Source organism: Fundulus heteroclitus, chromosome 10, assembly GCF_011125445.2.
Source record: "Fundulus heteroclitus isolate FHET01 chromosome 10, MU-UCD_Fhet_4.1, whole genome shotgun sequence".
Classification (NCBI taxonomy): Eukaryota; Metazoa; Chordata; class Actinopteri; order Cyprinodontiformes; family Fundulidae; genus Fundulus; species Fundulus heteroclitus.
Genome location: NC_046370.1, coordinates 24,676,278 through 24,693,155, shown reverse-complemented (window position 1 = coordinate 24,693,155; position 16,878 = coordinate 24,676,278). Strand labels below are relative to the sequence as shown.

The 16,878-nt window shown below is 40.9% G+C and overlaps 1 protein-coding gene across 1 annotated transcript in view; it reads left to right on the top strand.

The window, feature by feature from the left end:
* Window positions 1-16,878, top strand: part of ryr2a (ryanodine receptor 2a (cardiac)) — a 597,233-nt gene that overhangs the window by 135,855 nt on the left and 444,500 nt on the right. The window contains exons 8-9 of the mRNA XM_036142377.1: window positions 14,650-14,746; window positions 15,248-15,322. Of these exons, the coding sequence (XP_035998270.1) occupies window positions 14,650-14,746; window positions 15,248-15,322 (172 nt within the window). The remainder of the gene's footprint in view (window positions 1-14,649; window positions 14,747-15,247; window positions 15,323-16,878) is intronic.

Genomic DNA, 16,878 nt, shown 5'->3' with positions numbered 1-16,878 from the left:
AGCACAAACGCTAAATTTAACGGCACAAACGAAGCACTAACCATTCCGTCTATTTAACTGAGTTTTTTCTGTGGGTGGGGTGTCAGCTTCACGCAGCTCTTTACCGGCGCTGCAGCGGAGGAGAGATCGCGTTAGGCTTTTACTGCCATCCCTCCAGACTTCCATAGGCCATTGACAAATTTAATGAAATGTAACTTAAAATTATCCTTAAAAGACAAAATGTTGAAAAATCAAAGGGCTTATGTAACGCTTTGAGAACATATCTTGTATTTGGCCACAAAATCAACAATAGTAGAATGATCTTTTAAGCTTATAAGACCATTTTTAAGATGCCAATACATGTAGCATATAGCTCAGTGGCGTGCAGCCTGGCTACCGCATTTCTACCATAATATAAAACCGACATTAAATAAACGACTCACCGTCACGTAGTTGCAAGGAAAACACCCAATGGAACCCTTCGTCTGGGTTAATGGACTTGATTCAACAATATCCTTCAGTAATTTAGGAAAAACGGCAGCACAGCACTGCAAGCAATAGCAGCAACAAGACGGAGGAGTTCACCTCTGACCCGGAACTCAAAGAGTACTGCTTGTTGTCTGCTCTGAATAATACACAGCGCCACTCGTGGACAGTATAGGAACTGCAGGAACGAAGTACGTCTTTTTTAAGTAATCATTGTTGAAGGATGATGATGCATTTGGCTGCCGCGTTTGACACCTCTGCTCTATACCATAATAATAAATGATTGTGGTCTAAAACCAGGTGTTTCAGTTTCATTGTCCAACCCCTGTAGATGACTTATTTTCTAGCGATGATTTCTGTCACGAGGACATAATGCAGTGTTGTGCTGGCAGCCATCCCAACTAATAAAAATAAGATTTAAGATTAAAATAGTACATTATAGTAGTAAAATAAATACAATTATTGTGGTTTAAGGACAAGTTTGGTACCTGCATTAAGGTTAATTTCAAAAGGTACTTGTAATTTTCAGACTAAAAAACATTCTAAAAAGATGTTCTAATTCAGTGAATATGACTGGATATTTAAACAGAAAATAATAATGAAATTAATTATTCTTTCAACTAGAAGTTTTTGAGTATGACTAAAATTCGAGGCAGTGAAGGAGGGTAACTGATAAGTGATGGCTGATGGTGGAGAGCTTGCAGGCCTGGCTTCGGTGGAGAAGCAGCAAACAACTGTGGCAGGAAATGTGACTTTCATTTCAATGCAATGCAATGCAAAACTGGAGAACAGTAGAAATCAGTAGAGTGAGAAAAACTGGCCCTGATGTCCTCCAGTAGCCTAAGCCCGATTGTAGGATGTCCCTGAACTCTCGTTACATTACAAAGTTTACAATAATAAGGAGAGCCAGCGAAATGCTTGAGGCAGGATTATACAGGAAAAGGAGGAGATTAAGTATTAATATAAAATAAATTAATAAACAATACATAAAATACTTTAATGTTTTCTTAAAACGTCTGAATACAAACTGTCCCAAAACATGTTAAATAAATTCCTTTATCATCATTCATTTATACCAGTTGTTCAAGTTATTTAATTGTTACTTGCAAAAAAAAATCATTGTAAATTAGAAATGTCCCATGCTCCTGAATGCACCATAGCTTTCTGACGCTCGCAAACGCATCACACTGGTCTGAGAACGCAGCGCGGAGTAGAGGCACGTTTCTGCTTAAGACAAAGCTTTGCCGTTTGTAAAACTCATGTCGGCTGGCACGGTTAATTGTTCTGTGTGAATGACAAGAGACCACAACAAATGAGCCTGCTAATGAGCCAACAGCCAACAGGAGAAGGTCTGCATCGAAGCAGCATGGAAAATTGGTGTTATTAAACATGATTAAATACTTCAATGTAGCATGAAAAAATAAAATATGTGAATAAAAAAGTTAAAGGCATGAGGTGAACTGTATTGATTTAAATTGAAAAATCGTTTTTTAAAGCCAAAGGGAAATTAAATATTGGGTGAAAATGTAATTCTCTAAAATTGGCACAGCTTGGATTCAAACTTTCGATCTTCTGCTTCGCAGCCCGACACCTAACCCACTCGACCAAAACACCAGTGTCGTGCTCAGCCGAGCATTATTGAGAGGTCAATTGTGTTAAGAAGTGTTTTTTGCGAATTCTGTTCCAACTGTAAGTTGAAACGGCGTCAAGTACAAAAAGCCCTGATCGCGGCGTCGAGACGCACGTTTTGATATATAGTTTGTGGGGGTACAGCCTACGGTTCGGGCTGTATTAACGGTGACGGAATATTAATTAACAATAATAATAAAGAAATCCTTATTAGGTGCATAACATAAGGCATCCGCCATGCATTTTCAATGCATAGGCGGGCGCCTAATAAAGAAACCCTTATTAGGTGCATAACATAAGGCTTCCGCCATGCATTTTCAATGCATAGGCGGGCGCCTAATAATATTAAAGAAACCCTTATTAGGTGCATAGCATAAGGCCTCCGCCATGCATTTTCAATGCATAGGCGGGCGCCTAAATAGCAGCATCAATGTTAGCGCAACCTTTACCACTGAAAGAGCCATTTGGACCCATTTCACACAGTAAAGAAAACACTGGGAGCCACAAAATCCTTTTGAAATTTTAAATGAAATAACGCTGCACATAAGGGCTTTTTTGCAACAGAATGGACCCACACCAGAACCAATGCACCCATGCGCTTGTACTTCTACTGTTGTTTTATGGAAATCATCAACTCTGCTAATGTCAGAGTTTTTATTTTGAATAAAGCTTGGTGCGAGTAAACGCACATCATGGTCGGACTATTTGATTTTCAGCCCATATAAATGGTTCATCCGGAATACTTTCTTTCCTTTTAATCCGAACACATTTTAATCACATCTGCGAAAGTGAACAAGCTCCTGTCATTAACCAGCTAACAGCTGCATTAGACGAGCTATCAGACGTTCAGGCGGCACCTGAAGCTCGACTTCAGCCGCACAGGACTCCGCTCACAGCCTCGAGCCAAGCGCTGTTCGCTTTTCCTCACTTTGAAAATGAAAAACGTCAGATATAGAAACTACTCTTACCCTGCTGTTTAGCTCTCACCCTCATCAATGACTCCATGTTATTTTAGGTCACCGTGTTGCCCTTGTCATTTGTAGAATTTACTACAAAAAAGCAGCATTTGAAAATGCCGCCTCATCTCCGCCTCACTGTGTTTATGTCACTGCAGCCAGTGAACTATCAGTGCTTCTTCTTCTTCTTGAGTTTATTGACGGTGAGCAAAAATCTTGTCAGTGTGCATTACCACCACCAAGTGGTGAGGAGTGTTCGTCAGCCAGCATTGACGACTGCCTGTAGAAGGTACACAGCTCCGTGACATAATTATTTTCAACACCTGAGCCGCATAAGAGCGATCAAAGAGCCGCATGCGGCTCCGGAGCCGCTGGTTGCCGACCCCTGGTCTAAATGATCTAACTTTTTTTTTTTTTGCGGCTCTAGTGGCTCGCTTTTTCTGAAAGTAGGCTGACAGGAAGGGGGGTGGAAGAGGGGGAGAGACATGTGGCAAAGGACCACGGGTCGGATTCGAACCACGTTGAGGACCAAGGCCTCCATATATGGGTTGCGCCACCTGCTGCACCATAAGCGCGCCCTGAAATGATCTAACTTTTGTGGGCTTCATTGTAAGCTCTTGTGGCCTTCTTTGAGGCCTTGAAAATATCAATGGTTGGTTCCCACTTGAAACAGGGCTCCAGACCAGCCATCTTTATAGTCATTATTGAGGAGAGTGTTCCCTCTAAAGCCAAGCCGGTACTGGTGTTGGTCTTGTTTAGCCCCAACAGAGAAAATCAAACCCTCGCTGTCAGGATCTGTTTATGGATGAACCCCGAGATGACACCACACACACACAGGACTAAAATTGAGTGTTTATTGAAAGGTAGATGGAGTGGTGGATGATGAAACCAGAGAGGCAGGACTGAACAGGAACAGGGGTGCATATGAGAGCAGGAGCTGACGGCCCGGAGAGAGTTCTTGGAGACTAAAGCACAGCAGCAGGATCCACAGCACGGCAGAGAGGACACCAGAGCACAGCAGCAGGATCCACAGCACGGCAGAGAGGAGACCAGAGCACAGCAGCAGGATCCCCAGCACGGCAGGGAGAGTTCTTGCAGGTCAGAGCCACAACGGGATTAGTATCTTGGCTGGGTTGAATACTTGCAGATCAGAGTCACAACAGGATTTTTAGCTTGGCTGGTTGAATACTTGCAGGTCAGAGTCTCAACAGGATTAGTAGCTCCTCCTGAGGTTCAGAGGGGAGACAGGTTAGATTCAGCAGCAGACAGAGACTAACAAGGTAAAACTGAGGCAGGAAACAAATGGCTAGCAGGTAGTGATGGGACAGCTGAAGCCAGGCTTCGAGGCGTGTACCGAGTAAAAAGGGGGCGTGTCAGACGAAGCCCCGCTTCGGAGCTTGTGTCATATTGAGGAAAATCCCGTGATCAACAACAAAACGAGGCCTTGCATTACATATGCACGTCATTGCTTCATTTTGCGTATCATTTTTCAAAATAAAAGTATGATGAACCCTGTTGCTTCGTGGGTGAGGTCATCTGCCAACAAAGAAACTGTTGATAGATTTTATTACAGGCTCAAGGTCCAAATTACAAAAATGAATAAAAGAATAAAAAGTACAATAAAAAAAATCTTGTTCAAAATCTGAAAACAGTGAAAAAAGTCCAGTTCCTAAATAAAAACAATTAAACCTAAAATCCACAAATTTCAAAATTTTCTTTTGTTTGATCAGGAGATGCATCAGAATCACACACCAAAAACAGACTAAAAGCCATTGGAAGAGGCAAACTCTATGTGTAACTTATTAAGAACCAGAACTAGAACTCCCAGGAAGAGATGATTTTAAAAGAAATTCTGTTTTTCAGTAAGCAAGTTTCAAGTTCAAAGCATACAGAGTCTGCCCCAACAATCACTCAATTCCCAATACACTAAAGTAACACATATCTTCAATGTCAAACAAGTCCATGACATAAAAGAAAACGCAATACAACCACTCATGGTCAAGGATTAGATTGGCTACAAATCATTTTAATAATTAAAACATGACAATTAAATATGATTTAATTGATTCTCCTCTTACTAAACATGAGTTTGATGAAACATTTGTGACAATATTGCATTTACTAATTTTTGGAAGTATGATCCAACTAAGTGACAAGGCTGTTACAGTTTCCCCAACAGATGTCACTAGTGAGTGATAAATGAAGCATTGAGTAAAGAACCTTTTTCCAAAGCAAAGTGTTGGAAAGCTTCATTTGCCCATCACTACTAGCAGGAGCAAACCAGGCAGACCGGCGAGGAGTGAGTATAGTCTGATGATGGACCGACAGAGAAGTGAAGGCAGAGGGAGGCTTAAGTAGGGAGGCTGGCAGGTGAAGTGAGTCTGGCTAATTAATGACTAACAGGTGTGACTGACTGCAGCGGGAGTGAAGGGAAGGCTGATTAAGAGGGGTAGGAGGAAACTGAAAACTAACAATAAATAAAGCCAGAACATAACTAAACCCAGACAAGGAGGAAGAACTGAAAAATAGTAAACAAAAGCCTGATTAAAACTAAACCCTGACACTCTCTGCATCTGCATTAGAATGTGGTAGCACAAGAATCAGCTTTGCAGTGGTGGAAAGCCTTTGGAACAGACTTACCCCTGTTCACCTGTAAAAAGTGAACCAAGAAAACAGTAAATAAGCTCAGAATTATACTTTTTAAAATTAGAATATATTAAAAGCAATAAAATTAAATACATATCTAATTAGTTCCATAGTGTTTTTGGTTGTTGTTGGTTCTTGTGTTTTTTCCTTGACATTTCAGCCCAGAAGTTTTCCATGTCTAGGTTATGCAGTGGTGGCAAAAGCCACTCCAGGAACTCTTCCAATAAGTTGTCATGCTCCTGTGGCCCATTGTATCGGAGCAGGTGGGGGAACCTATTGTAAGAAATCACAGTTAAAAGAATTTATGGTAAACAGACAAATAGATTAGACCTAGAGAAGGCATTCGTGATGCCCTGTGTGTGTGTGTGTGTGTGTGTGTGTGTGTGTGTGTGGGGGGGGGGGGTGCTCCAGGAGTATGCAGTCCTCTACGAGGGGCCGTCTGATCTCTGTACAAGCGGAGCAGGAATTTGGTTCACATTAAGTCGGACCTTTTCCCGGTGCGTGTTGGACTCAGACAGGGCTGCCCTTTGTCACTGGTCCTGTTCATAACTTTTATGGACAGGATTTCTAGGCGTAGCCAAGGGCAGGAGGGTATCTGGTTTGGGGACCGGTGGATTTCGCAGCCGGGATCAGAATCAGCTCCTCCAAGTTCGAGGGGCCGTCTGATCTCTGTACAAGCGGAGCAGGAATTTGGTTCACATTAAGTCGGACCTTTTCCCGGTGCGTGTTGGACTCAGACAGGGCTGCCCTTTGTCACTGGTCCTGTTCATAACTTTTATGGACAGGATTTCTAGGCGTAGCCAAGGGCAGGAGGGTATCTGGTTTGGGGACCGGTGGATTTCGCAGCCGGGATCAGAATCAGCTCCTCCAAGTTCGATGTCATGGTTTTCAACCAGAAAAAGATGGCCTATTCCCTTCAGGTTGGAGGAGAGGTTCTTCTTTAAGTGGAGGAATTCAAGTATCTTGGGCTCCTGTTAACGAGTGAGGGGAGAATGGAGTGGGAGATCGAAAGACGGATCGGTGCGGCTGCTGCTATATTGCGGACGCTGCACCGACCTGTTGAAGAGAGAGCTGAGCGACAAGGCAGGGCTCTCGATATACTGGTCGGTCTACGTTCCTACCCTCACCTATGATCATGAAATCTGGATCATGACTGAAACAACACAAGAATACAAGTGGCTGAAAATTAGCTTTCTCTGCAGGTTGGCTGGGCACTCCCTTAGTGACGAGTTTGGTTATCCGGGAGAGGCTCAGAGTAAAGCCGCTTCTCCTCCATATCAAAAGGAGCCAGCTGAGGTGGTTCAGACATCTGTTCCAGATGCCCTCTGGACAACTTTCTTGCAAGGACGTCCCACCAGGAGGAGGCCCAGGGGACGACCCAGGACTCGCTACAGTGATTATGTCTCTCAACTGGGTTTCTCCCAGTAGAGCTGGAGGAGGTGTCTGGGGAGAGGGAAGTCTGGAAATCTCTGCTGAGACTGCTGCCCCCGCGATCTTGTCCCGGATAAAGCAGAAGACGACAAGTACGAGTACAAATGGAGTAAGCCAGTGGTGGTTTTCCGAACTTTTAGGATTACCACCTAGGATTAACCCACATTCATAAACAAAACTGAAGTAGATCTTATTCAAATGTAATCTAGGACTAAACAAGGTCCAAATCATGCCTAAACTAGAGATGAACAAATCAGTTCCAAACCAGTTCTAAACCAGGTCTAAGGAGGGGAAAACCAGGTCCAAGTCATTATACAGTAGACGCCATTAGATATTATGGTCTCAATATGGTATTAGTGTAGAAGTGCATCCCAAAAAATCTTAACCTCTCAACAAAATAAAGGGCATCATCTATGTCACAATCCAGCTTCTGTCAAACATCCACAAACTTTGCATGCTTGAGCAGCGGCTCTTGGAGAGGCAGCTTCTTCAGTGCGTAGTCTATGTGCCATCATCTGATGGTCTCAAAACTTGAATTTGCTGTGTATTATGTCCCCACCATCCAAGAGCCTGTTGCTTTTGGCCCTGGTGGTGAAGCCAACATTCAGCTTCCCACCTGTAACAAAAAGGCAAATATCTTAAGTACTCATCGTTATCATTTAGATCACTTTATTTATAAAGTGCTTTAAAACAGCCACAGCTGAAACAAAGTGCTAAACATAGCAAAAAAATAAAAGCCCAAAGATCTAAAATAAGGCATAAAAGAACAATAAAACCCAAGATAAATAAACAAGGTCACATTAACTAAGTATAACCAGTTCTAAAACCCAATGGACAAAAATATGTCTTAAAAATTTGGTAGTGTAAGAGCCTCTCTATTGCACGGTGGGGGGCATAAAAATGGAAATCGATCATATGTCTTCTCAGTATGGAACAGAGTGGCAGCAAATACAATGAAAACAGCAGGGGCCCAAAATTTTAACCTTGTGGAACCACGTATAATGGTGCACAAGACAATTCAAAAATCACAAATTTTGACAGAGAAAGATCGATCTGCCAGATACCTACTAATTGATTTAGAGGTGTTATCAAAATGTGATATTCAACGGTGTCAAAACAGGCGGTTAGGTCAAACAGAACCAAAACAGTATAGCTACCAGAATCACGTGCCATGAAAATATAATTAAGAACTCGTAGTAATATTGATTCTGTACTAAGACGAGCCTTAAAGCCCGACTGAAATGTTTCAAGGTCATTTTCATCCTGAAAGATTTTTTAGCTGACAGAAAACATCTTTTAATGTTTCCAAATAATATACAGTAGGGTGTCTTTTAAAGACATATTACATATTACACTGCATCAATACAACCAATAAAACTTCAGGTATTTTAAGGAAATATCTAAAGTAAATATCCAAAATGTCAACTTTGCATAAAAGAGACAATTCTGTAGCTACTGGTTGTATATACATAAAAGAATATAGTAGTTGATTATGATTAAACACTAACCTGAAAGATGATTGTCCTTTTCTTTGAAAGGAATTTCATGAGGCTGGTTGCCTTGCAGCACTGCAGGAAGCATAAACTTTGCACAAAGTTTACAAATGAACGTCATCATCTACAACACACATACCAGTGTAAAACAATTGGTGGCACCTGTAAAGGTTTCTAGTAGATAATACAAATATGCAAAAAGATTGTACCTCATCATGTAACAACAAAATGGATGCCTGTTCTCTCTGAAGTAGAAGATTAAAAGTGGTAAATGTAGAGAGCGTGGCTTGAAAGAAAAAAGGTATACCTCTGTAATCGGGTCAGAGAATGCCTTCTGGAGTCTCTTGAACCTTGCCTGGTTTTCATCTTGAATAAAAAAACAAACAAACAAAAAAAAAACAAGAGATTTTAGTATCACCCAGTTAACAATGATACATAAATGATGTTTGTGGTAGGACCAAAATAAAAACCAACATTAAGCATGATACTTGCAGATTTAAAATAGCTGGCCATATAGCCTCAGTATCACTCAGTATTCAAGTGATACATTGCTCCAAGCTAAGCCGAATAGAGACATGTAGGAGGATCTCCATCTACTCTGCTGCGTGGAGGTCGCAAAATACATTTATTATTAACTTATATTCAAAACACTGCACTGCATAAAACTTGTGCACAGTTATCAGGTAACCCTTCCAGTTGGTGCTGCCTTTAAACCAATAGCCAATATCCACCACTAGGTCCTCAAGATCAAATTTAGAAACCTGTATAATAGAGAGAGTGTCATGATTTTTCTTGGATGAACCCAGAAATTACACCACACATGGAGCTAAAACTGAGAGTTTATTGAAAGGAAGATGAGTAGTGACAGATGAAACCAGGGAGCCAGGACTGGACTGGAACAGGGGTGTAGATGTGAGCAGGAGCTGACGGCCCGGAGAGAGTTCTGGATGGCAGGATTGGTGGAGCACAAAGGAGGTAGGAAATCCAGTGGCTAGCAGCACAGATGAGGCAGGTAATTCCAACAGCTAGCAGAGGCTTGATGCTGAGAGGTGGCAGATAAAGTCCAGGAGGTGAAGCACATCTGCGGCAGGTAATTCCAACAGTGGGCAGAGGCATGAGACAGAGAGGTGGCAGATAGTCCAGTAACAGGCAGAGACTTAACTTGAGACTCAGAGGTGAGACAGGAAAAAATCCAGCAGCAGGCAGGAGCAAACCAGGAGAGAGTGGAGTCTGATGACGGACCGGTAGGGAAGTGAGAACTGAGGGAAGCTTAAGTAGGGAGGCTGACAGGTGGAGTGAGTCTGACTAATTAATGTCTAACAGGTGTGACTGACTGCAGAGGAAGTGAAGGGTAAGCTCAGTAAGAGGAGGAGGAAGAATTGAAAACTAACAGTAAACAAGGCTAACTAAAATCTAAACCTTGACAGAGAGCACAAATTAAATTAAGGAATGGGATTAGAATACAAATGATCCCAAAATTACACATCCTCCATGACTGCTCCGTTCCATGCGTGTATGTCCAACAGAGCAACAACTTTGTTATTTTAATTAATGAGAACTATTCTACATTCTCCGTAACTTCTCCGAACGTCACAGTCAGCGGACAGGCTCTCAGTCGTTCACCACAAAAATACAGATCAAGTCTATTTTCTGATCCATTCCGTTCTGTCAGACTCCGGCCAGAGAGAAATCAGCCACTATTTTCCACTGAAATTCCTATAAAATAATGGATTGAAATGTCTATTAACGTAAGCTTAAACACTATTCAATTATCCTTAATACAAAAGAGTTTTTGGTGGTCAATGTACTCATCCATTCTTGACAAAAGTAAAAATATGCAGAGTCGGTTTATAATGAGCAACAGAGAACTTTTCGGATGCCATCTTGATACATCTCAATAATCCAGGTAGAATGAAAATATATAAAAATTATTATAAGAACATGATTTATTGAAAATACACAAACCTATCAATAAAACTGCAAACTTTGACAGGACCTTGACACACAGGGCATACTTTCACCTTCTGATCTGACATTCCCCCAACAGAGGACACATGCACAGTGAATCTATTAATTGTTGAGGTTGATTGAAGCGCCTGCTGTTGGCTTTGGTGGCTTTAAGAATTCAGCCCAATTATTTTGGAAAATTGGATTTACCATTTGGAGCCAGCAAAATACTTAAAAGCTGACAGGAAAGGTAGTGCAGCTTGTCTCATAACAAATAACATATTTGGATGCCCTCCCTATCTCAACTCCTGGATTGTTATGGCGGAGAGTGCTCAGAAAAGCCCCTGGCTACCCCCCTCCCCCGCTGACACCTGGATGCTTTCTGAACTGTGGGCTGATAACATCAAGGACTATGGCCTCTGGAGAGTGTTCATGGAGATATAACACTTTCGCCCAAACACACACGCATAACTGATACTCATAAAACTGATGAGATGAATTACGCACACGCGACAGGTCTTAAATGTTTACCTTCTGCATACATGTTGTCTTGTGTTATTTGTGCTTTTCGTGCTATGAGTTTTTTTTTGTGTCGGTTGTTTGTCTCTTTATTGGTGAGAGCATAAATGGGCAAACATCTGTCTCTTTTTTTCTCCCCCCCCTCTTTCCCCCAATGTGGTTGCTCTTCCTTCGACAGATTCAAGGGCAGCGCCTCGTGAACTCCGTGTAGGCGGGGTTCAGGGCTGTTTGAAGGAATGCCGCCTTGATGGCTGCGCTGATTAGCAGCGGCTGACTGGCTGCGTTCCTTGGCAACGCAAGGCCTCAGTCAATCGTTCCCCCAAATGGTTGTTTGTTATGTATGTGATGGACGGTTGAACTGGAACTGATTTTTCGATTGCAATGCAAATTGTAATTGACAATAAAATTTGATTGATTGATTGATTGATTTTAGATATAATGTGTTGCACGACATCTCCAACTCCCTGGTGGCTACAGAGGTTTTCAACACCACAGACAGAACACCAGTAATGTGTAGTCAGGTGTCCTTCTGTGATGAATGGCCATTTGCTGGTCCACTCATTTTTAAACAGACATCTGTAAGTGGCAGCACCACACAAGACTCTTCTCTTTGGTCCCTCTTTTCCCTGTGGTTCTTCCTCCCTGTCACTTTGATCTATGTGTTCTCACTGTGGTTCCTCCTCATTCTCCCTTTCAGCATTATGTTCTCGCTGCGGTTCCTCCTCATTCTCATCTATTAATCCTGGATCCATTAATCCTGGTTCTGCACATCCTCTCTGAACTTCTGTCTCATGTGAGGCCCTTTTCTTGGGTGGCTGATCTTTTGAAAAAAAAAATTGCAACGGTCCCTTTTCTTTTTGGTGGGCCTCCTATGGGTTTCTGAAGCATACCTGAAACTTTTAAGAATTCAGGTATTCATTTTGGTTTAATTAATCCTAAATTCCAACATGCCATTACTCAGCTAGCCTAAGCAATAATTATTTAATTTGTGAGCAAAAGATGGACTAAACTCAGGAATAAATCAAGTTTTAAAAGCATAAAAATTCAAAAACATACCTCTGATTACTGCTCAGCTCTGTAGATCAAAACAATCCCGGTGTCACAGGATAGCTGCTGCAGGGCCGGCAGCTTCTTCTTCTTCTTCGTCTGGTGTTTAATGGTGGTTGGCAACAAACTTTTATCAGCATTAGCACCACTTACTGGTATGGAGTGTGGTTCTTGATGCATTATCTATCTATCTATCTATCTATCTATCTATCTATCTATCTATCTATCTATCTATCTATCTATCTATCTATCTATCTATCTATCTATCTATCTATCTATCTATCTATCTATCTAAAGATATATATATTAGTATTCTACTGATTTATATAATTCAGACCTTCTATAATCAAATGCTATGAAATAATTTAGTTCTCTTTAAATATTGAATAACTATTTGTATATGTTTACTCCCGAAATGCTTCCTCAAAATATCTAATAAATTTATCTTTTCCTTAATACATTGAAACTCTTTCCTCATATATCTTCTCTCTCTTTCATATTTATTACATTCTAATATAACATGTTCTATTGTTTCATACTTTCCACAATACTCACATTTACCAGTATTATGTTTTTGAATTTTAAAAAGTGTATAATTAAGTCCTGTATGCCCAAATCTTAACCTTGTTATAACCCTCTCCTCCTTTCTATTTCGTCTTCCATTTCTTCTTTCTAATATTGTCTTCTGAATTGTATAAAACCATCTTCCTGTTTTTCCTTTATCCCACCTTTTTTTGCCATTTTTCTATCAGTTTTTCTTTAATAATACTCTTCCCCTCAGACTTACTTATTTTAACTGTAAAATTAATAGGCTTTTGAGTCGCCCTCTTTGCCAATTTATCTGCCTTCTCGTTTCCTTCTACCCCAATATGTGCTGGAACCCACACAAATATAACTATTAAACCCATATTTTGTATTCTGAATAATGATAATGTATGAAATATTTCTAATAAAATGTCCATCCTACTTTCTGATTTATTATATTTTAAACTTAATAATGCAGAACTTGAATCTGAACAAATTACTGTTTTTAATGGTTTTATGTCTTCGACTCATTGTAAAGCTAATAATATTGCCAACATTTCTCCTGTGTATACTGATAATCCGTCTGTAATTTGTTTTCCCATTCTTATATTGAATTCTGGTACTACAATTGCTATTCCTATTTTTCCATTTATTTTTGATGCATCTGTATAAATTTGAATATATTGATAATAATTGTTTAAATGTAACTGTACTGTATACCTATCTACAATGTAAGATTTATCTTGTTTCTAGGCCCGGCAGCTATTCTGCTCAGCTGCTTTTATCAAAGGAGATGGGAAGGCTAGTGCAAAAATGCGGACCAGACACAACCCTGGCACGTTCTTGTATTAGAGCCAAGGTTGCAGGGACTGGATTTTATCAGTGTGGCATTTTTCTAATAAGTAAGGGGAATGGAGTTTAGTTATAATGTTCGTATGCATGTTAAATTGAGAGTGTGGAGTGAGAGCATGTGAAGACACTAAAATGCGTCAGTCTCACCCCCAATACGGGAGAGTTGGCAGCCCTGCGTAAACCTTCTAAATAAACCATTTAACTTTCCCTGTTTGTTTCTCTGTCAAACCTGTCAGTGTCTCTGTGTGAGTTCGGTTCACTTTGGGCATCCAGTTGAAAGAAGTTGAAAGCAGGGGAAAGTACTCCAAGGGAAAGGCGAGCATAGTATGCGGCTCTGCGGCCTAGACGAATCATGGCGGTTGGAGCTTAGGGCTCCGGATCGTAATCGAGTCTCTGACCCGGCTGCAGCAGGTGATTTTAGCTCAGCTCTTGCTCTCAGCTTGTCTGGTGAGGAAAGTAGACCGTCTGGAGTCAGCTTTCCTGCAACAGCTGGAAAAAAATAGACAAATCTCTTTTGGCATGGACGGATTCTTTGCAGAAGCTAAGACTGCAGACTTAGCTTCAATATCCAGCTGGCAGTTGTCCGAGCCCAGTCAGCGCTGTGCATGTTCTTCATGTGCCGTGCACGGAGAACTTTTTGGCTGAAGACGTGTGACATAGACTGACAGCCATTTGTTTGTGGCTAGTGTTATCTTCCTCAAATTCCCTTATTTATCTTCGGTTTAATGGCTGCGAAGCTAATATTTTTGTGTGCAGAACATGAGTTTGCGAAGAAAACTTTTTGGTTAGTTGTGTCCTACACTGATTGCATACATACAAACAGCTGTTTTACTCAGATTCACAGTGTCATTGGACTAGTTAAATTCTTTTTGACAACTGTTTTTGTTTTGGACAGGCTAGGTTCCAGATTTACTTGTATATGGCATCTTTCTATTATTAAATTGCCTCACTAAGATCTCTTTTACCCATCTTAGCAGTATCATGTTTGGCAAAAAACCTTTCTGTAAACTCATTAGGAGTGTTTCCTTTCACAGTTTGTTCTGTCTTTTTTATACTTTGTCTTGTCTTTACTACTCTCTTTAGCTTCCTCCTACTCTGGTTTTATTTCTCACTTGTCAGTTTTACACTGTTATCTGCAGGATTCCTGATAGGAGGGGATGTGTTGCGGCTCCTCCATGGTCATATGGACGAATGTCTGACTGTTCCATCAGGGGAACATGGAGAGGAACATAGGAGGTAATATGCACTGATCATCAGAACTCTTTAGAAAAAGTTGATATTTTTGATGGACAAATTACTGTTTTCTCTTAGTCATGTTATTAATACCTTGTGTTAATTTAGCTTTAATAAATTAATGCTCCTACGTCTAGCGTCTTCCATTTTCTTAGGACTTTGGTGCTTTCAAGGAGTTTTGAAATTACACACATTAGTTGTATCCTTTCCACCATTAGTTTAGCTGTATTGAGCTGCTGCCTGTAGAGACATGAAGTACTCCACAGTGACTGAGACACAGCGAGGGAACACCTTTATAGATTGAAGTCATTCCCACTGGCTGCAGCCATCTTGGTTAAGAGCACCAATGAAACATCTCTATACTCCTCCTCACTGACAGTAGTTTTGCGTCTGTGATACTGACTCATCCAGGTGCACAGATATTACTGTACACAGTGGGAAAGTAAAACTGCTTTTTGTTGAAATGCCACAAGAAGTGTTGTCATAGTGTTATTTACTCTCCAGGTCAGTGCACTATGAAGGAGGAGCAGTTTCAAGTCATGCTAGGTCCCTGTGGAGGCTGGAAACACTGCGAGTCATGTAAGTACAGGATGCTCATAATGTTTATAATCATAGCAAACTAGTCTATTAACACAAGATCATTGCATATACTAACTGATCCATATAAAAAACACACTCCTACACACTTACAGACACATAATCAGATGAGTTACTATGTTCTATGTGTGTTAAGATATTTTCAGTTTCTGCTGTTGACTAATTCACCAGTAGCTCTCACTGTATTGCCGGCTGCAGAGTGTCAGAATACAAGTTAAAAATATGACACATTTTACTCAAATTATGTGTGTCACAAACCTTTAAATGGCTGTGACGGTTGCTAAGTACCAGCACTGTCACAGCTTGACAGTATGTTTTGAATAGTTTGCAGACCATTACCATGCATAGTTGCCATGTGTCAGATTGTCTACACTGGCCACTTGAAAGCAATACTTTAACCAAATCTTGTTTTATTTATTTTTTCAGGGATGGCAAAAAATAGTATGAAAATGTATTTCTGTAATGTACAAACCAGAAGAAATACTGTGAGATAAAATAGATTTAAAAAAAAAACTTGGGACTGTGGAACACCTTGGGGGGGAACTAATTTACTCCTTTTAGGACATCAATCACTCATTTTGGACGCTCTAACGCAAGTTGTGAATACCAGGCAGAAGCAGTAATGTTAAACAGCACTATCTATAGAGCAAATCTCTTTCACTCACTTCAGGATATAACAAATGCACAATCATTTCTGTATTTAATGGTAGCTAATTGCAGAGATTGGAGTGCGATGATACTAAAAAAAACATTTCTTAATCAGCTGGTTATTTTTGAGCAGGGCAGACTTATTGGTGATAATTAGCTTTTATTTCCAATAAAATCCATGCTATAGTTATAAGGTCTATGTTGCCCATTTGCCCAAGATGTTCAGTAGTTTATTAAAACTCCAGGGTGTGTGCATATTATATAAGAGTATATATATATATATATACTCACCGGCCACTTTATTAGGTACCCCATGCTAGTAACGGGTTGGACCCCCTTTTGCCTTCAGAACTGCCTCAATTCTTCGTGGCATAGATTCAACAAGGTGCTGGAAGCATTCCTCAGGGAGTTTGGTCCATATTGACATGATGACATCACACAGTTGCCGCAGATTTGTCGGCTGCACATCCATGATGCGAATCTCCCGTTCCACCACATCCCAAAGATGCTCTATTGGATTGAGATCTGGTGACTGTGGAGGCCATTTGAGTACAGCGAACTCATTGTCATGTTCAAGAAACCAGTCTGAGATGATTCCAGCTTTATGACATGGCGCATTATCCTGCTGAAAGTAGCCATCAGAAGTTGGGTACATTGTGGTCATAAAGGGATGGACATGGTCAGCAACAATACTCAGGTAGGCTGTGGCGTTGCAACAATGCTCAATTGGTACCAAGGGGCCCAAAGAGTGCCAAGAAAATATTCCCCACACCATGACACCACCACCACCAGCCTGAACCGTTGATACAAGGCAGGATGGATCCATGCTTTCATGTTGTAGACGCCAAATTCTGACCCTACCATCCGACTGTCGCAGCAGAAATCGAGAC